Raw genomic sequence first — 26,658 nt, 5'->3', positions numbered from 1 at the left:
AATAAAAAATAAAAAATATTATTTAATTTTTTTTTATTGAGATTAAAAATTTTCAATAATTACCCAAGTGAAAATGCGTTATATATATATATATATATATATATGTTTGTGCACAGAAAATATATTTCATTTTCGTAATCATCCTTTTAATCTATCAAAATTAAATTCAAAAAGTATTATTCTCATGTAATATATTATTAATGATTCAAAGAACTACTATGTAAGTCTCAAATTTGTTTACCTGCCAATCTTGACCTTTGAGTCAGACAAATTAGCTATAAAAATTTATATTTCATTTACTGTATTAATGAGGAAAATCACACTCATAACCATTAAAAAAAACCAAAGCCCTTACGAGGAACAACAAAGAGACAAACAGGAACAATTTTTGTATGGTTCCGTACAGAATACTCGAACAGCAACTTTTTTTTTTTCAAATAAGTCCGGCGGGAAGAAGAGTTACGTGGAAAAGCCAAAAGGGCCTCGCTCGGTATCGCCAAGCCTTGCAAGCTACGAAACAGGGAGCGTGAAAGCTTGCGTGCTGATCATCGCTTCCGCCCGTCCGATCCGATCGAACTGTTCCGATCTCGCCGATCGGGATGAGAGCGCCTCCACGGCACCCGTCGTCTTCTGGTCCCCATGACCGTGGCATGATTTCCGCTGACATTCCTTCAAGCAATCACTCTCCTCCCCCAGTCCCCTACTTAAACCCTACAACCCCACTTTCGATCCTCCATGCTCTCGATCTCATCCTCACCCCTTCGACTCTGATATCTTGGCTCGTAGATTGTTTGTCCGCTCTGCTGCTCGGGAATCGGTAAAAGATTCGGTCTTTGTTTCCAATCAGTTCGAAATTCGGCATTCTATTCGATGATATGTTTGAATGAGCGCTTAAAGATGTCTCTTTTATACTCTCTAACCTTTTAGTCTTTTGAAAGTTAAAATTAGTTGAATTTTAGCGTTCTTGAAGCGGTTTATGCTGCTTTGATTGCAGGTTTAGTGGCTTTACTGCATGATAGCACTTAAAAAAAGCAAGCTTTATAAGTACTTTGATGCTCTGACTGCGCTTTTTCTCGTCTCAACTTGAATTCTTATGGAAAAGTCGAATCTTGAAATCTGTTTTTCAGTACTTTTAGGTTCATTCATTGTTATGAATTAGTAGCTCCTCCCACCATCAATAAAAAGAGAAACTAATATCTTTTTGTTATTGTTAATTTTTGTTGTTTCTATCTTCCGTTTTTAACTTGCAATTGCGCTTGGAGTTATAATGCTATCCAAGGTCCACCATCTCAGTACTGGACCTAGTACCGATAAAATCCTACTATAGTGTCGGTATACAATATAGTATGATATGGCAGAGATAGTATGGAGCGGTATAGTGTACCAGTATGGTATGGTACGCCCTTGTGTCGCTCGGTATGGGTTGGCATGGCGAACCATGATGCTGTCAATTTACTAAATCACGCGTTATAATTTAGCAAGGGTTGAAATATTGCTCCTCCATCCTTTTTAATATAGTATATAATATCTTTGTCATTGATTCAAGAAATACCATTTGAGGTGTTCAGTCATAATGGTCATGCATTTCCTTGCAACCATTTCCATATCTGGCGCCTCTTAGGCTTTTTGGTATTTCCGCCCTTACCCGACTATCTTGTTGATTGGTCTTGTATTTGATACTTTTTGTAGCTGCATCGGTCTCTGGGATTGGAGGGGGTCAGAACACAATGGGTCATCAAGCAGCTTCTTCGACTGCTGCGACTTACTCTCTGCTTCTGCTATGTGTTATTCATAACTGTTTTGCTAATGAATTGAAGGCAAACCAGACTGCACTGCTGTCAGTTGATGCTTCACTGGAATCGGCCCGTGAGATTCCAGCCACTTTGTTCGGTATTTTTTTTGAGGTGAGCGGTACACTTGCATGCATGTTCAGTCCAGTAAGACTGCTAACTGGGCTTCACTCCACTGAAATATCCATATGGTATATCTAGCTGCATGCTCTTTAGGGAGTGAGGAATGGCTTTTAGCTGGCCACCAGAATCTGAAAAATTGCATTCTAGCATTTTAAGGTTATAATTTAACGGTAAATAATGTTGAAAAAATGAATTTATTCAATTCACTTGAATCTCATTGTATCCCATCGCTGCCATTTTTTAGTTCTTTTCTTAGGATAGGGCCATCTTTGCTGGCGGTCAGTGATCTTGGATTGGAATTGTTACTTCTGACTTGACTTATACCAATTAAAAGGATCTTGATGTCACTTTTACCGGACTTCTACTTTTCATATATGTCATTTCTTGTTTATATGTCATTTCTTGTTTTGAAAGTGAATTAAAAAGCATTTGCTTACATGTATTTTCCCTGTATTTTTCTTCCTATTTGATCCTGAGGTGTGCTGCAAATTTGCAATCTATAATGACTATGCTGTAATAGCATTTTTTACTTTGCTAATTGTCTTTTTGGCGAAAAGTTTTTCTAATTATGCCAGCAAACATGCAATATTCTCTATGTAAGTAGATTTGTAACTGCTTATTCTAATTATAGCTTCCCTGGCTTGAGATTTTGGTCACTTCACCAATTCCTATTACTTGTACGCTTCTCTTCCATCTTGATATTGCGACTAGCACCTGAGTTAAAGTCATGGGAAGCAATATTTGGTTCATTCAACTTGAAGCTAATTTCCAGCATATAAGCCAATACAAAAAATTTTGGGCACTAAAATTGGGTATCTTGCTCTAGAATATAAAAAAGCTAGGGTCATATGTTCAGTTTGTTGATTCACTGTGTAATGATCACCGTGTGTACTAATTGTAGGAGATCAACCATGCAGGAGCTGGTGGATTGTGGGCAGAACTTGTAAGCAATAGAGGTAAATTGGATACCTAATATTTTACAATGCTATATCAAAGTTGTAGTTGAGATGCCAATATTTATCATGCGTTCATGGACATAAAATGGCTAGATATTGTTGGTAATAGTATTAATGTCATGTGTAACATTATGAGTCTATGACTACCACGGCCACCACTAAAATCCTCATTATTTCATGGTGAGTTTTTTCATGGTTTTGCAGTGAATGTAGTGAAGGGGTGGTTTCAATATGGGTCCATGGCATTATTAGAAATATTATAGTCATAGTTTTGTTGCATACTAGTAATGTGGTTAAGCAATTCTTGTCACATAGAGGTTCTAGATTCTATGTACTGCAACCCACCTTTAGTACTCATCTTGGATCTCCTTGGCTGATGAGTTCGTGGACTTGCTCAGGAGCCAATGCAGAATAGATCAAATTTGGCCACAGTCCTTATTCAATAATTTGCACCGGCCTAATCCAATCTCATTATTGAAGTGGGTGGACTAAACCAAACCCAGGTTAAGTCATCCTGGACCTAATTGACCTACTATGGATGTTTGAAGGTTGACTGGTGTTTGATACATGTATGTCAATTGGTGACAACCCACATGCAATCAAGTGAGCACCTATATTATCTTATGTTATTTTGTTTATCATATCACATGCAATCACATTTCAACATGAGGCCCAAAATGAAGTCTTTACCACTGTGTTACTTATATCATAACAATGAATCATTTTTATTTTTTAATATTATTTTGTTTCCATCTTTTCTTTTTTCAATTCCTACTAATGCCCAATAGTAATGTTGCATGCAAGGAGGTCTATGAACATCCTCAAAAGGAATGGACGATGAAGGTTAATTTAGACAGTTGGTCATTCCAAGAAAAGCAATGTTCATTTTTTGCAAGGATGTTATGATATTTAGGTCAAAGGGCCATCAAATTAGGACTAGATGACCTGAAATTACTGGGTAGAAAATGAGGATATAGTCATGGGTAGGAATAAAGCAAATTCATAAAGTAACCAGGAATATTTGTGATCAGGATTGTTTTGTTATGGTTACATTTCAAGTTAAAGATTTTTTTTACATGATCAATTTCTTCAAGAATTGCTATCTGAATAGGACTTTTAGCTAATAAGAAAGAAACCACATTGATACATGTTTAATTGGTTCTTGATGCATTACTAGCTCACTTCTGCGTTGCTTGCGAAATCTCTTTTCCAGGTTTTGAAGCTGGAGGCACCAACACTCCTTCAAACATCAATCCATGGTCCATAATTGGGAATGAATCTTTCATATATGTGTCAACTGACAAGACATCTTGCTTTGAACGTAATAAGGTTGCACTTAGGATGGAGGTACTATGTGACAGCAGTGGATCCATTATCTGTCCACCTGATGGTGTTGGCATATATAACCCTGGGTATTGGGGCATGGTATGTGCTTATGGCAGCTGCAATGCTGTAATAACAATGCTATTGATTTCTTTTGTGCAACTAACACTAAAAAAAAAAAGTGTATTTTGAGCTTTATAAATATTGAGTAGTCTTTTTGGACATAGAAGTGATCAGCAGTTCATGTGACAGATGCCTTTAATATTTAACTGAGCATTTTATGTTTATATCATTGCTTCCATTTTAATCACTACAGCATGTCTTTGTCACTATGGCTTTCTTGATTTGTGCTTATCGTTATTATCATGTGTGGATTTCTCAGTTGGTCATTTTTTATTTGATCTTCAGTAACTAGTTTTTGGTTTGCACCCTAATTTTCTTAATTTTCCGCCTGTGTGTAGATTCTTTTTTCATTCAATTATTATCTCTTCGTTGTCATGATGTTCCAGAATATAGAACAAGGGAAGACCTATAAAGTGATACTGCACGTTAGATCATCTGATTCAGTTAATATTTCTGTCTCACTGACAAGCTCAGATGGATCGCAAAAACTGGCTTCTACCAATATGCTGTAAGCATCTTTTGCATACTTGAACTATAATATTTCTGTTAGTTGATGCCTTAATGTTAAGAATCGATTTTCTTTCTTCCTGCAGAGCTAATGCTTCAGATGTTTCCAACTGGACTAAAATGGAGTTTCTATTGCAATCTGAAGGAACTAACAGGAGCTCAAGATTTCAGTTAACAACTACCAACAAATGTGTTATCTGGTTTGATCAAGTGTCAGTGATGCCCTTGGACACTTACATGGTACATTTGGCATATTCGACTATGACTTTGTTAGTTTTGAATTTTGGCCACTACAAGCACAAGAAGAAAAATTGGAACAAGTCCTAATGGAGAGGGAGAAATTAGAAATAAAGAAATAAGAAGACTCCGTTCACTTTATCATATCTCTAATGGATCAAAATCTTAAAACCTTTATATTGGGAGCATAAATCTACTAAACTAGTGTAATAAAACTATTTTGATTTACGTGCCCATAAGATTTAGTAGAACCACCATTTGATATTGTATTCCTGAAAGTCTGGAATATTGAAATTTGACATATGCTTTAGATATTGAACATGTAGGTCTTAAAAAAATTGCAAACTAGTTCACCAAGATTTGTTATTTCTGTCTAAAAATATGTTAATAAGGTTTGCAATACCGAAACTGGCACCCATGCTGGTAGGCCAGATGTATAGTATGGTGCAGTACCATGCCATGCCGTTCTGGCATGTTCCGATAAAGAAAAACCAGCGAGGGAGGGGGAGAGGGAGAAAGAGAGAGAGAGGAAGAGAGAGAGAGTGAGAGAGGGAGGGAGAGAGGGAGAGGGAGATGGGGAGAGAGGGCAAGGGCGGTGGAGAGAGAGAGAGAGAGGGAGGAGGAAAGATCTCTTTCCAAGCTCTCTCTCCTCCATAGTGCCAGAACAGTGGTGGAGCCCTTGTTTCAAAATGAAATAGGGGCTTCGCACCCCTTTTTTGGTTTTTTTTTGTTTTTTAAGTGAAGTTGGCATCACTTTTCTCTCTCTCTCTCTATCTCTCTTCCTCTCTTTCCTTCTCCCTCTCCCTCTCTTTCATGGATTTCTCAAATTGAGGGGCAGAACCATGCCGTCTGCCCTCAATACGGCTCGATATGCCTCCGTGCTGGTCCCTCTCTTATAAAAGTATAGAGATTTATTTTGTGTTGCATTTTTTTTTAATTTTCTAAACAAAGAGAGGGACATCCATTGGCACTATAATTACCTAGGTCTAGATGCTTGGTAATGTACCACTTAGGACTCAATCTTAGAACCTCTAGTCACTAAGTAGAGAGGCGTTGCCACTGGGGCAAGCCCTAGTTCACCACAATGTTGCATTTGATTATCGGCTATTTATCCTTAGAATTTCCAGCACTGGAAGAACTTGCCTTTGCACTTATATTCATCTAGATTGTGGCCTAACAGTTTGTTTAGGAAGAGATGAATATACATAAGAATCTTCAATTAAACTTAGGGACTCAGTAGGATTCTTATCATCTTTGTGACTCTATCCGATAGGTTCACATGATACTTCCTTTTACTGAAATAAGACTTGGTTCAACTGTGTCATTCGTTCCCTCTAAAAACAAACATTCTCTCCAACATGAAGAGATGTTATGGACAGCATCAGAAAAGTCAAAAGACCTAATTTTTATTTCTTACATGGAAATAGTAGGTCATTGATTTTGCAACATAATTTGCTGGCAGTAACTTGTCCTTCTCTTTAATGTTGCGAGGATTTTTGGCTCTTCCTGCAGGTTGTCTTCCCACGTCTCAGTTGAAACACTCTTGCTGTTTCTATTTTAATGAGGATGATATGCAATCTGTTACCCACCATGTTATGTAACCTTTTATTATACACAATATGGATTCAGTCGTTCACTCTATTCAATAAAACTAGTATTTAATACTTTTCTTCCTACTATGTTATAAATATGGTTGTCACCGTCTAAACAATAGCAACAATGCATAGAAGCTCATATTTTCTTATAGAGCTTCTGCCCATATAACAGCAACCATAAAAAGTAACAATATGATTTTTGCATACAAACACGTGAACACTCTTATGTACTTTTGGACAGACTTGGTACATCGTCTGCTGTTGTGTTAGAATGATAATACCAGCTTGGTGCATGTATGCACGTTTGAGATTCGCATGGAATTAATTTTTAGACTCCTAAACATTAGGGCTATGGCCTGCATTAAGTGTCATATTCATGAGCTTTTATGATTCTCATAATAACCTTTTGTCATAGGTATTTTTAAGTATAGACTTGGTTGAGTTAAAGTTGACAGGATGTTCATATTTAGTACATAGATAGGTGTGATAATTTCAAGTTTTTGTATTATATATTGATTTACCATATGTTATCTGGTGATTTTCCAATAATACAGGGACATGGTTTCCGTAAGGAACTTGCTTCCATGCTTGAAGACCTGAGTCCTCGGTTTATGAGATTTCCTGGTATGATTTGTTTTTTTTTATTTCTCATTACTAGTAATAAATTATGAACAGAACCAGCCATGAATATTTTCAATTTACCAAAAGAATGTTTTTCTCTTAAGTTTGTTTTGAATGTTTTTCTTTAGGTTTGTGATGACAACTAACATAATGAAGATATAAGAACACCTGGCTTCATATGATTGTCCATCACTGTTGAAAGAAATGATGTTGCTGCAGTTCATATATATATGTTCTAACTAGTGAAAGGAACTTAGATTGGGGAGCTTAATTTTATTTATCAATATGACCTGTTCAACTTTGATTGTGAAAATCTGCTAGAATATGCAGAATGAACTCCATGAAGCATTTGTTGATTATCATCTGGAAATAAAATATACCTTGACAAATGAACAAGCTGTCACTATCGATACTATGATGAGGAGTTATTACAGCATTTATGGTCACTTGACTTGCTTCTGTGTCAGAGAGTTAATTGCCAACAAATGTCAGTTCATGCCACGTAGCATTGCTTTTCTGGGCCAATGCTAGCACTAGGCACAGGGTCAGTATCAAGTACCGGTTAGACCACTTGGCATTAGCCTGTATCAAAAGTCAAACTCGCATGGTTTAATACGAATTGGTACCACTTGATGTGGAGTCTAGGGCCACTAATCTTCTTTCTTGTTCTACACCATTTGAAGAGTTGGAGGTAGTTTTGGTTGGGATAAAACTATGGAACAGACCATATTTACATGAATGTCATTTAAATAAATGTCCTCTTGTTTTCTTTCTAAATTTTTATTTACTAAAGATATTACATTTAAATAATGCCCTAATCCCATCCCCCTCCAACCCCCTCCGCCAAAACCCCAAAAAAAGGGAGTTTGAGAAGAATAGTTTAAATTAAGGCTCCATTAAAACAAGAAGGCAAACTTTCCAATTCAAGAACAATCTCCAGATTTTCAAGTTTGGATCAGAAAAGTTCCTTTTATTATGTCTAAACATAGTTATGACCCAAAGGTCTAGTAAGAAAGGTCTTATATCTCAGTCTCTATTTTTGTTTTTGGTGATGTTAATTAGCAGGCAATGCTTCAATAAGCATACATGCCTAATTCTTTGCAATCTTAGTTTCCAAAAGTTTCTTTGCATCCAAATTTTATGAATGATTATAGTTTATTTTATCTATGATCGTCATTAGGTTAACACTAATGCATATCAGGAGTTTATATTAGCTTAAGAAACACACTGCATAGTATGAAAAAGTGGACATGCATCTAAGTCACCGGATTACAAATGCAAACCAGTTCATAAAATTGAAATAACGAAGAAAGTGTAGAATGTCTTTGAGACTCTTCAACAATGTTAATACATTCTTTTTTCTCTCATGCACAAGTTAGGATTCTAGATGGCCTGCATAGAAATTCTCACACTGGTGAGTGGTGACTAACATGCCACCATCTTCATTGCTCCTGAATTTTTCCTTTTCTAGGCATCATGTCAAATCTGCTATCATTGTGGGAGACATTTGATGCAATGCACTTGCAGATGGTAGTACTTTGGGAGCAAGCAAATGGAAGATCAAATGCCTGGCTAATCCAACTTGAGTTTCATCCATGGATTTACGCTTGTTCTCTTGTAATATCAATGGTTAAGATGATCTAGTTGAAGCATCCTAGTGCACTAAACTTGACTACAAGCGCATGAAAGATTGGTTCTTGGTAGCGATGGTTATCTTGTTGTGTTTGTATGTTTGACTTACGTATATCATACTTGCCTCTGACTTTTAAGTTGCTTCTATAATTGCCGAATTCTGACTGCTTAATCAGGACTTGAGCCTACTATTTTCTAGGTTATCTTTGTTATTTTTTTCTTCAATTTACTTTCATTATATACGTAAAGCTGCTGATTGATTATTTAATTGCTACTTTATGATATATGACTTCCTAGGTAACTGTCAGAGATCTGTACTTTTCTAAATATTTGTTATTTCTTATTTATAACATGAACAACTTTATGGAAGATCTTACATGGTTAGAATTTCTTTATTGTTCTAGGGGGTACTTTTGTTGAAGGCATTTGGTTAAGAAATGCATTCCGATGGAAAGCCACAATTGGACCATGGGAAGAGAGGCCTGGGCACTTTGGTGATGTTTGGCAGTACTGGACTGATGATGGGCTTGGATACTTTGAGCTTCTTCAGGTAGATTTTTGATGGTTACTTAAGAATTCTGGTTAGGGCTAGGAAGAATTTTGATATGTCTCTCTTTAGGAAGGCTACTTAGATCTTTTGATGATCCCCTGCAGCTTGCGGAAGATCTAGGTGTCTCACCAGTTTGGGTGATTAACTGTGGTATGAGCATCTTCTTAATGAAACTAAGTGCTTGATGGCAATGACTTCCACTCTTATTTGCTTTCTTTGATTTCTTTAATATACCAGGAATTAGTCGCAATGACGAAGTTGAAACCGCTGACATCTTACCTTTTGTTCAGGCATGTATTGAAATTTCTACTTTGTTGTTTTGATAACCATTCATGATATCAATTAGTCATTACTAATTGTTACATTCAGTTATCCAAATTAAGTTTCGAATCATTATAGTATGTGTTTCACTGATAATATCTATATATATTTAGCTGCAATTATTTTGTAACTAGCTGTGAAGTTGTGATGCTGTGAAACTTGCATGATCTGGAGAGAGATAGACATATGAAACTATACCTATCTATCTATCTATCTATATCTATATCTATTTATCTATCTATCTATATGTATGTATGTATGTATGTATGTGTGTGTGCCTTTGTGTGTGTGTGCACGTGCATGTGTGATGTGCTTATATTATCTGCCTCCGGTCTTAGATAAGCATCACATGCTTCTAATACTTTTTATATTATATAATCTCAATGTTTTTGTTGTTTTGATCTCTTTAATTGCTTCTTTTTTTCGCAACCAAGTTTAATTAATTAAACTGTCATTCTCATATAGCATTTCTCCAGTAGAAATAGTTATACTTTTATAACTTAGATTGTGAAGAATTGTGATAATGTCGCATGCGGGGGTAAGGTTCTGTATAATTACTTGATCTGACCCTCCCTAGAGGCTTCTGCAATGGCAGGAGCCTCGTCCAGTGGGCCACCCTTTTTTTTTTTGAGAAGAAATGTGATAATGCCTTACATCTAAAATAGATTCTCCTTTCATGAGGTGGATCTGCTTTACATCTATCAAGAGGTAATCTACATCCATGTTTAGTAATTTTATTTTTTTTCTAAATTTACAATCTTACAGTCTCCATTCAAATTTCTTAGTTTTACTTGGCCTTTATCCTTTATAACGAAAATTGGAAGTGAAGTAGGATGGAGAGCTATTCATGCTTGATATATATGAATTCAAAGAGATTTGAGTACTTTAGATAAAATTGTAGATTTTTTTTTTACAAAAAGGATACAAAAACCTGGGAAAGAGAGATGCGAAAGGCCCTGAATGGTCAAAAAAGTCACATGGATAAAAAATTGCACCACTAGGAGAAAGGGCATAACCAAGGTTTGTGATACCATACCAAACTAGGTGGTATAGGGCATACCTACTGTACCGATTCGGTACAAGTATGTGACACAGGAGGTGTATTGACACTCAGTATGCCGAACTAGCCCTATACCAATACAGGATCTGGTACCGAGATAGCAAATCTTGGCCACAACAACAAGTTACTTACACAAGAGATTAGAAGGTATCAAGCAAGAACTCTTATTCTCATGTTTTGTCCAAGGTGAATGAACCTTGCAAATATGGGTGAGAGCTTAGTGCATACCTAGCAAATAGAAGGACAAAACATGTATAGCTCCAGATGTTAACAAAGATACTAAGATGCTTATAACCAAAAGAAACAAGAAGCATAAGCATTTTGAAGTATGTAGAAATTTATTATTTTGTTCTCTTGCAAGGGACTCATGCTTATAAATTTAAGGAAGTAATTGATTGATAAAGAATCTTGAGAGAACATAATATCATGAATTTATGATGTCATTTGTCCAAAATTTCTTCTTAGATCTATCATGTTAACATAATTTTCCAATTTACTAAAGTGACAGCTTAAAATAAGATTGATGATACATAAGATAAGTTCAAGTGAACTAAAAAAAAGTTCATCACCTTGACCTAATAACATACCCCTCATATAGAAGGAAACCAAATTGATCTTTACAATGCACACAATCAAAAAGAGTAGATGATTTGTTTCATTAGAGGATTTGCATAATCGGTAGCACTCCTTTGCAAGTTAGGTATATTAGGCTATATGGAGAAGACTGAAGCGGGGCGCACAGTTGGGGGCTTCAAGCTGAAAATAGTCAAAAAGGTCCTTCGAGCATGCACATATATCATCAGTTGTGGAAAACAATCCTCAAGGCCACTTAAGTTTACTTACAGTGTCACCAAGAGAAAATTTAGACTGCATGGCAGCGGTAATATGAACAAAAAGTAGTAAAAAGGCTCTAGCATGAAGGATAATTGTAGCATGGTCTTGATAACCTTGAAGTCCTCCCAAATCTCAATGGTCAATAGTCAACTCACACTAGTGAGGAGCAAAGTTGTTAGGATTGGGATTGAATTGTGAATCATAGAAGGACAGATTTGATCAGATCATGGATTGTAGTATAGATTGTAAGGTTTTTTTTTGATTATTTGAGACATGCATGAGAAATATAAATGGTGAAAGTGAATTAATAATACAGTTGATGAAAAAAAGGGGGTCCAATGCATAAAACTCACACCATTGTAGTGTCTAAGGAGGTTCAGATGTCCGCATTCTTACCCCAACATGCAGAGAAGCTATTCTATATTTCGAACCCATAACCTCTAGGTCACGAGGGAGCAACCTTACCTTTGCTCCCTGGCTCACCCTTAAAGAGCATGCTAGCACATACATATAGGAAGTCTAGATTCCAATATCATCAATTTATACATGGTTATTTTAATAAAACCGACATCTTGTCCAGTTATTCAAGATAAGCATATGCTCATTCAATAATTAATTTTGATATAATTTTTAGTAAAATAAAAAATAGATTTTTGCAAAAGGTTGTAGAAAGTGAAAATTGGCCTCTTAATTTTAATTCCATGAATTTTAAAAGTTTTTCTTTATTTTTTTGAAGTTAAAATACCTAGTGTACTTGTTGTTCTACATGCTTCAGGCTTGTTAGTAGTAAATAAATGATTCTAGAGGCCATTCAGTCCAATAAATTTTGGAAAATGGACTTCTATATGATTTAATATGGAACAACATGAGATGAAACTGAACCAAGTATGAGATCTTGATCATTTAGGGCCATTTTGACCTTGGTCACAAGATCCAGATTGTTGACAGAATGTCAACCTCATGTGATTGATACTTGGGAATGCAACCTTACTAAATGAAAATGTTGAAATTTTCTCTAGATCCTAGCTGTAGGAAACTTACTAATCTCTACCACACCCATGTTGGAAACATGAGTCTTGCTTTGAAAGCAGAAACATTTGGAGATTACTTTTCCAACAGTAATGGAGCATGTTTTTAAATGTAGCACTACATGTTCCTACTTGTAGATTCTGATTGTTTTCTATTTTAAAACTTCATATTTCTTCACTTCCCCTTATTTTGATGATTGTATAGAACACACATGCTCAAATGTCATAGTTGACTATCAGAAAATCCTACATAAAACAAGGCAATAAATTTTTACCTGCTTTGGCCTATTAAGAGCACTTAAACTAAATTGTCAGCTAAATAAGGTAATTCATATCTTACTAAGGATCCATCTAATATCAATTTATCCACAAGCATAACCTCTAGTTAAATTCCAAATGTGTTTTATATTGAATACTTACATGATATCCACTAATGAGCGATCATGTTTGATCTAGAAATATTGCTATGTGTATCTGTGCATGTGTTTATGAGAGGGAAGAATTAAGCTACAATGCTACCAAAAAAACCTTCCTATAATTAGAACAAGGGTATTATTAACAAAAAACAAATCTACACTCATTATCATGATGTACCTTGTATATGGTCAAAGTACTTCACTCAGTAAATTAAATAAAATTATCATGACATCGATAATTTTCAAGTTTGTAGGCACTCGTCTTGTAGTGAGAAAGGTTCCCTTTTTTATTTCTAGAAATTTTAATGTCGTAGGTCATGATCATTAACATGGATCCTCGATTTTATAAGACTATGGCTACCTTGTATATTGAACCATTGAATTGTGTGTTCAAATCCTATCACTAGGATAGTAGAGTCCTCCATTCCCCCTGCCTCCATTCCATCTAGATTTTTGTCTATGTCATGCGTATGCACATAGTGCTTGTTTGCATTTGCATGCATGTGTGCTAGGGGTGAAAGTGGTATGGATGATATATATCCTGATATGTTTTCTACTGAATCAATCCGGATATGGATAGAAATTTGAGGATCTGACTAATATCCATGTCCGTATCCGTATTCATATTCATCAAAGAAAAATAGATACGGATATAGATAGACAACTATCTAATCCGTAGCCGAATATCCGAATCTGTTTGTAACCTTATATAATTTTATATAGCATTTATTTATTTTTTAAAAACAATACAACCATATAGACATGCTATTAACTTGATTTATCATCTATTTAGTATTATTTTTGATTCTATAATCATAAAGTTTAATTGTCCAACTTATATCTGTAATTATATCCATACTTCCAATATCTGAATTATATCCATATCTGTTTAAAACAAATATGGATATGAATTTTTACATCCGAATAATATCCGTATGCGTATTTGTATTCATCAGACAAAATAAATATGGATACGGATATGCTGGTATCTGAGCCAATTTCGGCTCTAATGTGTGCACATGCATGCATTTCACAATGTTTATTGGCTGGGCTTTAGGATATGACATATTTTATTTTAATCACAGTTTGGCGAATAGGTAATCGCTATAGAAAATTTTGGATTTATTCTTTGACTTCTGTTTTTAGTATACAAAATATAAATAGTAATCTTGATTTCTTGTGCCATTTACATTTCTCATGCATGGAATGGTTCATGATTTTGTCCCATATGAAGTGGTATGAGTCGTCAAACTTCTGTGATGCAATTCCTTCTTATAATTTTCCTTTTATACAGGAAATTCTTGATAGTATTGAGTTTGCTAGGGGAAGTTCTAACTCAACATGGGGCTCTGCTCGAGCAGCAATGGGACACCCAGAACCTTTTCAATTGAATTATGTTGCAATCGGGAATGAAGATTGTGGATTGAAATATTATCGAGGTTTGTTTTTCAGTTGTATAGCTTACAGCAGGTTCTATGAAATGTGGTTCTTTTTAACTATTTCATCAGATATAGACTTATGTCTTCATTGAAGCTTGTATTAGTGACATACTGCTAACATATTTTTTTCCTGCGGTAAATGATTTCTGCAGATTTACTGGATCCGGAATATGTGGATATAAGTGGTTGAAACTGATTAATTATGCAATTTTATTCTGCTATCAATATGTAAAATTAAACCTAAAAGTACAAGTGCATGTACCGTTGCATGACTCAAGATTATTATTTTGCATTGCAGATAGCTGTTACTGAAGTTTTAGAATGCATGTTGATGTAACTATGTCTAACTGTTTCACTATTTTGCTCAGACTGTAGCTATGAATATGTAGCAATGCCAATCTGCACATAGCATTCACATCAACAGTCAAGTTTCCTACCCTACTTATATTTGCCTTGGTTTATAGTAGTGACTATTTCCATTTCTTTATTGTTTAGCTTGTGTAACATTAAATGGAAAAAGCATGATCTGTAAAATATGTCATCAATACTTGAAGTTGTTATTTTCACTTAATATTATTGATATGTGACAGTAAAACAGAGTAGAAGGGTTTCGATCTGAAAACTTCAGCTTCCTATTTATGCATTCTACAGCTCATTGAACTTACTAAGGGAAAGAAGATGGTCCAATTGATAATATTTTTATTTAGCAATATACTCCTGATAATATTTTTATCTGCAATCTATCACTCTTCACTAGAAAAATAAGGTATAACAGAACCATCCTATTCTTTTTGGCACGCCGCCCGAAGGTCGTGAATCAGTAGCTATCCATCCCCATCTGGTGGCTGCAGTGGTTGAACTCGGTCTGATCTGAATGTCAAGTAAACAATCTAGTAGTGCATATAAATCATAATCCTAAGATCACGTGCACCACATATGCAACTACCCCATCCATTGACCTCTCTCCTTCAAAATCAAACATGATAGGACTTGTGAATTATGTCCAACTTTTATGGCTTATAATGGGCATGCCATGTTTTCCAAATACAAGGGGATGGGTTCTGTTAGGTTTGTGTAAATACTGGAAGAAGCACAAGTCGAGTGGTGCAACAACTAGCAAGTTGGGTACATATAAACACCCTGATTCAATCCAAAGAGAAGAATAGAAAACTTCTTATATCCTCTCCTCAACAATCAATATTTGAAAGTATGCAGATTGGCTAATTTTCACTTTAAAGGATGAGAGTGGATGGGTATCGCTTTAGGCCAACTGATTATAACATGGTTCATTGGCTAATTACTGGTTCATCAGTTATGTTACTTTAATATGAGCGGCATCTGAAAGAAAATCAAATAATGTTCCTCGTACAAAATGTTATCAAATTGATCCAAAGAGAAGAAAGGATAAGCTGCAGTATTAAATGCCAAGACAATCAAACATGCACATCCAAACAAGTCCAGGTGACTGGAATAAATTCAAGTGCCTAATGGACCAGGTAAACTAGAGTGGCATGCGGTGGGAAGACATTGTCATCCTCATAGTATTTTGTTATTAATACCAACTGTTAGTCATCTTTAATCATCTTGTTCTCAGGATGATCATGTTTGAAAATATTTCATGCCTGATGATACTTTTATACCCTCCTGCGAGCATTTTTATTTGAAAATCTGCTGACTAACTTGTTCTCTCTGTAAGTCAGCATTGCAAGACTTAGTTTTCCAATTTGCAAAAAAAATATGACTACTGGGATGTTAGTCAAAGTGCAGGAGAACATTGTACCCAAAGAAAATGTGCAGAAGAACATAGTGGAGAATTTTAGTTGTGTGTGAATTCCTATCATAGTTCCAAGATAAAGCCGAGGACTTCTTAGACCCAAAAACTTGAATAACTAATAATATGACCTGCAGATTAGACAGAAAAACAAGATGTCTGTTAAATGATATTCACAAAGAGATAAAAACAGAGGTATTTTATTAATACACATCTTGTAATAGTAGAAACATAACCAATAGTTTTCAGTAGTGTGTCATGAGGTCTTTATGTCTTCTGATCGTTCTTCTAGGTGTTTTGCAATTTAAAATGGACGACAATACATTATTATTCTAATGATATTCTGTCAGCTGACTTTTGGTTTCTGACAACTTCAGGTTGCAGTGTTCTTGTTAATGGAACAAATCATATATGTTTATGATTCTTCTCTCTGCACTCTACTTTTATTGCAAATTCTTGTACTAGATATCTGTATTGTTCACTTGGAACACTCAGATATGCTGCTTCATTATGTCGATGTTATTCATCACAACCTGCTTCATGATATCTGTACAGCTTCATGCTTTTTCTAACCAGCAAAGATGAATAAAATGTTCTAGTTTGTGAAGCTACCTAAAGATCAAAGTTCTTGTCTTACCATTCCAAATCTAACTGCATCAATGCATAACCAAAGATACATGCATCCACATCTATGTCCTGATTTTGGAGTAATGCTGACTTATATTCTTAAACTTTTCATGTGTTTACAACTTTACCAATATCTAGATTTTATCTTCTTTTATGGGTCTTTGGATATACTGCATTTGTTTATCTTTTTGTCTGCTCTTCTATCAACCTACATGAAGATCAGGAAAATGGATGGTTGGATTAGGCATGTTTACATTTAAAGTTCTCCCCAATAAGAAAACTGTTAAAGATAATTACTTTGTATGAATTATTAAAGATAAACAAATCAGTGACACCTCAAAATTTCTTAGAGATGGATGTGGATTTGATTTCATGACCAGTACAATGCTTTCATTTTTGTTCACTTAAAAGTTAGATTTTGATATAATTCACTGCAGATATTATTTTGGAGTTGTAGTTGGGATGAAAGTCTCTGTTACATTTTGTACTATTATATTAAATGGTTGAGGTGCAATAAGAATAAATAGATAGCTGACAATTATCCTTTTCATTATTGGATAGGAAACTACCTCAAGTTTTACTATGCAATAAAAGCTGCCTATCCAGACATTAAGATTATTTCGAATTGTGATGGGTCATCTACAAAATTGGATCATCCTGCTGACTTATATGACTTTCATGTAAGAATATGTGAATGTTTTTTCCCAGCAAATCATCCAGTTTCATTTTGTTTGTAGCATGATCACTGTAATTGCTGCTAAGTCATGTAATTTCACTAATGATGTTGTTTCTTGGATAGATTTATACCTCTGCTAGCAATATGTTTTCAACAAATAGAAAATTTGACGACACATCACGTACTGGCCCCAAGGTATCTGATATTGAATTTTGAGACAGATTTGATCTGAGTTACATTCAATATCTTTTGAGTCACACATATTTCTGTAGATGAAGATAGGTGTCTATGTTAATCATTCTATGATGCAATCCAGGCTTTCGTTAGTGAATATGCTGTGACTGGATCAGATGCTGGCAGAGGAAGCCTTTTAGCTGCTGTAGCGGAAGCTGGATTCCTCATTGGATTGGAAAGAAATAGGTCTGTTTATCCATCCCCCCATGTGCCTAAAGTTTGTTTGGAAGAATGCATCACAAGGTGTCAACTTCCTCCTTGTGATGTTTTTTCTGGTCCATTTAACTTTCTATCAAGACATAATACCTGATATTCTGAAAATATTTTGATCAGTTGATGTTCCATTCAAAAGTTTAATCCACTTGTAAATGTATCTAACACATCAGGAACATCTGAAACTTGCGGTTCATGTAATAAAATTTAACCTTATTTACTTGAGAAGACATTCTCAATTTCTTCAGAAACCCAGATCTTTATAAAGATGGTAAGGTATTCTTTATTAATTTGATACATCAGATGTGAAATTTTATCTGCTAGTAGAAATGAATGTTTTCCTATATTTCTTTCACATGTTCATGTCATTTGCTTTTGGTGCATATCATTCATCTGAGCAAGCTTATGTTTATGACACTGAATGGCGATGGTTTCCCAAGCCTGATACCAAAATAGATGGGAGTTTGTTGGTTATGTGATATGTGGTGATTATGGAATATCCATGCAGGCTATGTTAGAATGTGCTCCATTTTAACTTGTGAGCCATGAATACTAATGAAACATGCTTTTCACTAAAACTGAAGATCTGGTTGGTAATGCTAATATTATTACATATTACTGAATTTAAGCTTGTGAATTGTGGACAATCAACAAAAGCTGCTCTTCCAAGTCATTGTGTTTGATAAGATGGCCTTCATTCTTCCTTCTCATGCAGTGATGTCGTTGAAATGGCAAGTTATGCACCACTTTTTGTGAATGCCAATGATCGCAGGTCAGTGTTTCTATTTATGGAAAGCCATTTTTCTCCTATGGTTACATTGTGTTTATTTTTATATATAATCATTAATTAAATTTTCTTGGTTGAGTGAATACATGGTAAGTATTCATTTTGCCACATGGCATATAGATGGAAAAAGTGCATGCAATTGGAACTGGAACAAAATCCCAGTCCCTTTTCAGATTCAACTATGGTATTTTATTCAGTCAATAATTCTACTTGCATGCCCATGCTCAGCCTTCAGTCTGCACTCCTTTCTTTCTCTCTGTAATTGCGGTTATGGTTTGTAATTACACTGCATAGGTGGAACCCAGACGCTATTGTTTTCAACTCATGGCAGCAGTATGGAACTCCTAGCTATTGGATGCAACACTTTTTCAAGGAATCAAGTGGTGCAACCTATCATCCTACCACAATTAAGGCCAATGCCTCCAATTCATTGGTTGCTTCTGCAATTACTTGGCAGAGTTTGGAAGACGAAAACAGTTACTTAAAAATAAAGGTCGATTTGATCTTTGTGTACTCTCTGTAAAATTCTTGTTAACATCGCTTGGTTCTTTATTTCTTTCTTTTAATATATATATTTTGATAGATACCTCTAATGAATCAATTGGGACTGTGTGATAGTTTACCTTCATTCTCTTGTAATATGTCCAACTTATTTCTGTTGATTATCTACTGTTTAGGAAGGCAAGCAACACAAATTTTTTTCCCTGCTTATACTCAGGGCTACTTTGTCAGGCAGATTGCTGAAAACCGTTTACTGCTTACTTCATATAAAATGGAGTAGGCTGTTGAAGCTTTTAGGGCCTCCTACAGTACTTTGTAGATCCTATGCTAGTCAGATAATGCTTAAATCAATAAAATTTACTTCCATTTATTTGTCGAAGTGAAAATGGAGCAAGGAAAAATATCCAACTTCTGCCGGACCTCTCAAATAATTTTTTTCACTATTTCACTTGAAATCAGTCATGAACCAACACACGCCCCAATTGTTATTGAATCATCTCTCTCTCTCTCTCTCTCTCTCTCTCTCTCTCTCTATATATATATATATATATATATATATATATATATATCTATCTATCTATCTATCTATCTATCTATCTATATAACTCTCTTTGTGTGTGCGCATGCGTGCGTGCATATGCGTGTGTCTATACGTGTATCGTCCCCCACACAAAGTCCAAAATCTTCACTCATTAGATTGCAAAGTATGCTTATTACTTTTTAATCTGATTCCTGATCAAACTTTTTGTGCAGATTGTCAACTTTGGGAATGCTACCGTGAATCTGAATATCTGTGTGACTGGATTACAAAATGCTGTCAACTCAGTTGGATCAACAAAAACCATACTTACATCCACTAATTTGATGGATGAAAATTCCTTCACAGAACCAAAGAAGGTACAGTGGAGAATTTCTTTTCTCCCGTATTCATCATGAATGCATCTTGCCAGGGAAAAAAAGGAAAAAGATGTGAGCATAGATGCAACAAAATGCACATATTGACAAATTTTTATGTAAATAAGTCATCAATATATCAGTTTCACTAGACTTGGTAGAATTTTTTTCCTGGCACCTGTGCATATGTAAAGTTTGGTCCTACACATCAGAGTGGACATGCAAGAATTTAAATATGCATTCCTTGTATATTTTGTGGATCACCAAAAAGGGGACAAATTAAGGGAAAAAGAAGCGCTAAAAGTGAAAAAAGAGATCAAATGCAGTCGAGGCTTCATGCAACAAATATTCAGTTTATCACTTCTCATGCATTTTTAGTCAGTTTTTACTGTTATATATGCTTAACTAATGTAGCTTATGCTTTGTCTGATTTTAAGTTTGGTGGGCTCCCCTAACACAGTATGTTGTGTTTGTTGATCTGTCTGTTGAATAATGTAGGTGGTGCCAGTACAGACTTCGTTATCTAATGCAGGAACACAGATGGTTGTTGCAATTTCTCCACATTCTATCACCTCATTTGATTTATCACTTTCTCAGGCATGCTCCAAATCTGTAATATGAAATGACAGTAAAGGGAAAAAAAAAGGAGATGAAGAGAATGAAAGGATTGAAAGAAAAATAAGGGTTGGCTTTGTACTTGTGGACTACTTGCAGTGTATAAGTCAGAGAGCCAAACAATTAATTTGGATCTGTAATTTCACCTATAATGATTAATAGCATTATGCAAGTCTGCAGTATATCTATCTACTTTGTGCTTTTTTCTTGCCTACTTTATTATGTTTTCTCTTTCCAAAAGTTGACCTATTGATTTGATTTATTGTCGATCGACTGTGTCAAAATAACTCTGCAGCTAAGTTCTAACCTTAAACCGCTTGTTGAAACTTTATATGTGAACAGAGATGCTAAAGAATTAGATGCATCTCATTCTTTCATGAGCACATTTAGCTAGCTTACTCTTCAAAAGATTGTTAACATACTCCCTTTTCATGATGTGGTCCCTTTTATCTTCTGCAAATTATTCCTCTAGACCTTTAAATAGAGACACAGAGAGCATTACCTTTTAACCATGGAACTACTGTAGGCCGTCATGTCCCCTTCTTTTTCCTAGACCCTTCAGTCCCAGACACAGCCTACTTTGTTGGTGCATGTGTATATCCTTCATAATTGGTTTTCATCAGGCCTTTCATGTGCTGTATTTGTATGGAGCTACATATGTTATTTGATGTATATGAGATAATGAGATAAATATAAAAATAAAAGAAACCAAGTAGATGAATAAATTACTGGTCTCCTCTGTCCCTTTCAAAGGATGATATATACTCTACTTACACAGCAAAAGAAGAATTAAATACTAGTGCAGGTGTCCACCAAATTAGTTGAAGTGTCTAGAGTTCCCAATATTAATTCATGCAGCTTATAAGGAGATGGGTACCTCGACTGGCTCATGCTCTTGGGGTCAGCCTTCGCTAATACAAAGCTAGCAGAAGCCAAGGCCAATGAGATACAATTAAGATCTGATTGAAATTAAGCTGGCCCAATGTAACAAAATAGGACAATAGGAGAGCATTCTTATCCCTCTTTTCATTCATGGTTTTTGGAATACATTTTAAAGTAACAAAAAAAAAAAATAAAAAATCAATGTTTACATCTTTTTAGATTCATTTGCACCACATATTTGATATGATATCTGATATGCATTTATATTATACAAGAACAACTGGCCCAATCTCAGACCAGTGTTATCGGGCTAAAAATTAGGATAATACCAGATCAGCCCAATGTGTATCTCTAGGAAACTTAGGTCTGTTTATGGCTGTCATTGGGTTAGTCCTGTGTTAAGTATTTAAAAATGTGTTGGATGTAATGCGTTAGTCCAAAGAATAGTAAGATCAAGCTCACAGACAGAATTTATCGCTAATCTAGGAGGATCTTTTTGTATCTTCGCAAATGCCTCACCTGGCAGAAAAGCTTGTTGTTTGATCAACAGTGGAGGACAATACAGGCGTCCAATCTATCTGCCTGGTTGACCTTGTGAAACCACCTTATCTACTTGTATATGGCATCATGACAAGGAAAATAACATGCATATGATTGTAGAAGATTGTCTAATCCATGTACATGTGATGAATATCTTCTTTCAGTTGGTGCCAAACTCTTTTGCTTGCTTTAGCAAACTTCTCTTGTGAACTCATTATCTATGACTGTTGCACAATAGGAAGCATATATCATGCATTTAAAATCTTGCAAAAGTATTCAAAAAGAAATGTTATACTTGTTCTTACCACAAAGCATCCAAATAAACCATCTAAAAGTAGAATTTTGTTCTCGAAGTGTAACAACTCAGGATCTCTCTCAAAAAAGACTAGCTCGAAGGTATTATCTAGACCCCTAAGAATGGACCAGGACAAATAGATTGATAAAGATGTACTGAATCGTATAGATGAAAGATGATGTTGGTTCATTGCTCCTATTTCTATATCTTATTCTGCTTCACTGATCCTGTGATTTGATCTCTCTTTTTAACAGAGGAAGCTAGCAAGGACTTCGATGACATGGAATTTAAGTTCCAAATAGATTGTCTTTTGCCATTTCCGAGAGATATCTAGTTACAGAATCATAGAAGTTATGAATGATATGCCCAAAAATGGATATAGAAAAGAAAAAAGAATTAACTGCTGATATCAATTCTGTTGCCCATTGAATTAATTAAGACATATCGTCATACTTTGTTTATGTGGAGTCTTAAACCAACTACATTTGCGAGGTCCTTAATTTTGTGCCAAATGCTTTGCATCTTGTTGGTCATCAAGGTCGTATGTCGAAATTCAGAATTGACTACAGATTATTACTAGGGAGTCACTTTGAACTTCCATAATGTTGTCCGCAAGACAAAGCTTCTATTTTTCCAAACTGCTCGGAAGGTTTTGCCTTATTGTCATTGGAAAGCATGAAGGTCTTCTGGTGCCTGGAATCTTAAAGAATTTTGAGTTTTTCCAGTCCAATGAGCTCAGTTAGGCCTTGAGGATTCATGAGAATAATATGATGATGATAAATATCGTATCAAACAAAAAAAAGGCTTCCATCTAGTTCAAGTTATTTGAACACATGTCTGTTTCCAACCTTTTCAACATGTTGGTTCTCACAAATCGTTCACATTATTGATATTATAAGCCAATTTGGATATGGAGAAATACTAATTTTTATCTTTGATTGCAACTATCCACAACAAATCTCTCTAGATTGAGCTATAAAAACTATGCATGTTGTTAATCTATATGAATTTTATGAACCACATAAAAGCGATGCAATATGTTTCCCTCTGTAAATTGTAACATTGCAGTCCTTGGAATCAGTCGGCACCAATCGGAGAATTCCAAATTTACTTCTTTCAATAATTGTTTTTGAATTGTTTGTTGTGGGCAAAGTAACAACTTTTCTTCAAATCCTGTTCCTTTTCAAACTCTGGAGCTTGAGGTTATAGTCTTTCAAAATGCTCGCTCTGCTTCTTAAGCCGTACTAAAAATACGTATCGGAAGCGCTGACTAAAGAAAATGAATGCAGAACTTAGACACCCCTCAAAAGAAGAAGAAGAAGAAGAAGAAGAAGGAAGGAAAGAAAGAAAAAAGAATGCAGGAGTTAGATATGGGAAGGGATGATTTTGACATCGATGACGTCAAGGATGAGGAAAATTTGAGTTTGCTAACCAGCCTCTCATCTTTCAATATAACTGTGAAACAATCTTGTAGAGCTGTGCTTCGTAGGTTTATTACTTTCTTGTTTCCTTATTATTTTTTTTTGGGACCATGAAACATGTGTCATAACATATCCTCGTAGGATTGTGAATGAATCTCGTTAATGAAGAAATTGCTTCCATTATTTATTCAGTTTCTGAAATGCTTTAAGAAAAAGAGAGAGAGATCAATGAATGTAAATGGCTGAAACTTAAGAACTTCTTCTCAAACTCCATTGCACAACTATTTATCTTCGTTGTGTGATTCTGTAAAATTTTGTTCATTCATATGAAATGTGTACAAGGTGTTTGATATATACATACATGGGATACAAATCATTGATCTTAAAATCAAGTAATTGAATAAAGAAGCTAATCTAATTTTTCTAAACAAATTGTTGACCTAATCAATCCTAATAAGTTACGGCCATATGATCATAAATAAATAAGATTTAAAATTTGAAATATCACAATACGCTCCTTAAGTTGGAGCGTGAAAGTCATCAATGCCCAACGTGGAAAGTAAGTGCTGAAATTGGCATCGACCAAAGGCTTTGATGAACAAATCAGCTGGTTGCATTGAAGTAGAAATGTGAGCTAGAGAGAGAAGGCTCTGTTCAATCAAATTTCAGATAAAATGGCATTCCACCTTAATATACTTAGTTCTTCCATGAAAAATAATATTGGTAGCAATGTAAAGCATAACTTGATTATCACAGTATAGTGAGATAGGCAATGAAAAAAAAATACTAAGGTAACTTATCAAATATTTGAGCCAAACAAGTTCATTAGCTGTGCCTGCCATGGCACAATACTCGGCTTCAGCCAAAGAGTGAGAGATAGTACTATGTTTCTTAGTTTTTCAAGATATAGGAGAAGAGCCCAACATGGTAAAGTAACGAGTAATTGATCGCCTAGTCATGGGATAGGCCGTCCAATCAAAGTCACAATAAGTACGTAAAGTGAGATTACTATATGTAGAAAATAGAATATCCTGACTTGAAAATTCCTTCAAATAACGGAGCAAATGCATAGCAGCATCAAGATGATCCTAGCGAGAGTCCTATAAAAACTGACTTAATATATACATTGAATAGGTGATGTCTGGTCGAGTGATAGTTAAATAAATTAGGTGTCCAATAATGTGACGATATTGCACAGGATCAGGAATAGGATCACCCGAGTCACTGGAAAGATGATGCTGTTGAACCATAGAAAATCAAAAGGCTTAGCTCCTAGCATCCCATATTCTATTAAAATATCAAGAGTATATTTTCTTTGAGAGAAAAAAATGTTAGAAGATGACCGAGCTACCTCAATATCCAAGAAATATTTGAGTGAGCCTAGATCTTTGATACTAAAACAACGATCAAGATAAGCTTTGAAAGTAGCACAATTTGTGGAGTCATTGCCCGCCAAAATGAGATCATCCACATATGTCAAGAGAACAAGAAAAATATGACCACATGTATAAGTAAAGGGAGAAGGATAATTAGGTGATGAGATGAAACCATACCATTGAATAGCACCTGAGAATTTCTCAAACCATGACGAGATGCCTGACATAAGCCAGATAAAGATTTATGAAGCCAACAAATCAACCTTGGCTATGCAGACTTATATTCAGGAGAAAGAGTCATATAAACTTCTTCTTTTAGATCTTCATATAAAAAAGATATTGTTAACATCAAGTTGATGAAGTTTCCAACCTTTCACTATTGCAACAGCCAACAAACACCGAACAGTGACCGACTTGGCCACAGGAGCAAAGGCCTGATAAAAATGCTAACCCTCCACTTGAGTAAAGCCTTGAGCTATAAGATGAGCTTTGTACCATTCAATCGAACTATCCAGATTAAACTTGATTTTATACACCCACTTGCAAGTGATAGGCCGTTTCCCAGGGGGTAGAGAAGTAACAACCCAAGTGCGATTAGTCTCAAGAGCAGCAAGCTCTTTGGCTATTGCATCATGCCAATGTGCATGTTGAACTATCTGAAAATAGGTTTTAGATTCCTTATGAAAACAAAGAACTACTAAGGAAGCACGATGAGTGGTAGAAAAATGATGATATAAAATAAAATGAGAAAGAAGATGATTAGTACCTAAAGAAGCAGCATTGGTGGAGAGCTGATATGAAGTGTCATCTAAAGATTGGCAAATGTAATTTTGTAGATATAATGGGGGACAAGTAACACGCTTAGGCCTTATGGAGAGAGCAATTAGAGGCTGATTATGTGTGGAGGATGTGGAGTCAACAACTGGAAAAGAGGAATTGGAGCTATCAGATTCATGACCGATAATAGAATCATGGTCATGAGCCAAGGCATCAGATGTGGGACTAAAAATCAAAGAGGGTGATATGAGTATGCAGAAAACATCATCATCTTCAATCATGTTAGGTATAACTGGGAAAGATAAACTATTCACAATAACACCCATGGAGCCATCCGAAAAGAAAAAAATGGACTCATAAAAAATAACATCTCGTGAAATATAAATATGATGAGTAGCTAAGTTATAAATCTGCCAGCCTTTCTTACCATGAGGGTAACCCACAAAAATGTATTTAACAGCTCGAGCATCAAATTTGGTACGAGGCTGATCATG

At 35.3% G+C, this 26,658-nt stretch overlaps 1 protein-coding gene across 1 annotated transcript; it reads left to right on the top strand.

Moving 5' to 3' along the window:
* The first annotated feature begins 599 nt into the window (after positions 1 to 599).
* LOC105032074 (alpha-L-arabinofuranosidase 1) lies at positions 600 to 21,061 on the top strand. The gene is made up of 18 exons (XM_010906417.3): positions 600 to 817; positions 1,690 to 1,904; positions 2,815 to 2,869; positions 4,083 to 4,294; positions 4,702 to 4,823; positions 4,909 to 5,062; positions 7,209 to 7,278; positions 9,312 to 9,457; positions 9,562 to 9,607; positions 9,695 to 9,747; positions 14,411 to 14,555; positions 17,515 to 17,633; positions 17,753 to 17,824; positions 17,946 to 18,049; positions 18,792 to 18,848; positions 19,158 to 19,356; positions 20,118 to 20,261; positions 20,757 to 21,061. Exons 2-18 carry the CDS (start codon positions 1,728 to 1,730, stop codon positions 20,877 to 20,879), a joined length of 1,998 nt encoding a protein of 665 aa, XP_010904719.1. The 5' UTR covers positions 600 to 817; positions 1,690 to 1,727; the 3' UTR covers positions 20,880 to 21,061.
* Positions 21,062 to 26,658: the final 5,597 nt, after the last annotated feature.

Source organism: Elaeis guineensis, chromosome 10 (assembly GCF_000442705.2).
Source record: "Elaeis guineensis isolate ETL-2024a chromosome 10, EG11, whole genome shotgun sequence".
In the NCBI taxonomy this organism is placed as follows: domain Eukaryota; kingdom Viridiplantae; phylum Streptophyta; class Magnoliopsida; order Arecales; family Arecaceae; genus Elaeis; species Elaeis guineensis.
Note: the sequence above shows the minus strand (reverse complement) of the source record. Positions and strands in the feature narration are given on the sequence as shown.

Bases quoted from the DNA above. Each gene is read 5' to 3' on its own strand.
- LOC105032074 (XM_010906417.3), top strand. From the start codon at position 1,728: ATGGGTCATCAAGCAGCTTCTTCGACTGCTGCGACTTACTCTCTGCTT. The intron at 9,458-9,561 runs GTAGATTTTTGA...GATCCCCTGCAG, and splicing joins GATACTTTGAGCTTCTTCAG to CTTGCGGAAGATCTAGGTGT. The intron at 9,608-9,694 runs GTATGAGCATCT...TTAATATACCAG, and splicing joins AGTTTGGGTGATTAACTGTG to GAATTAGTCGCAATGACGAA.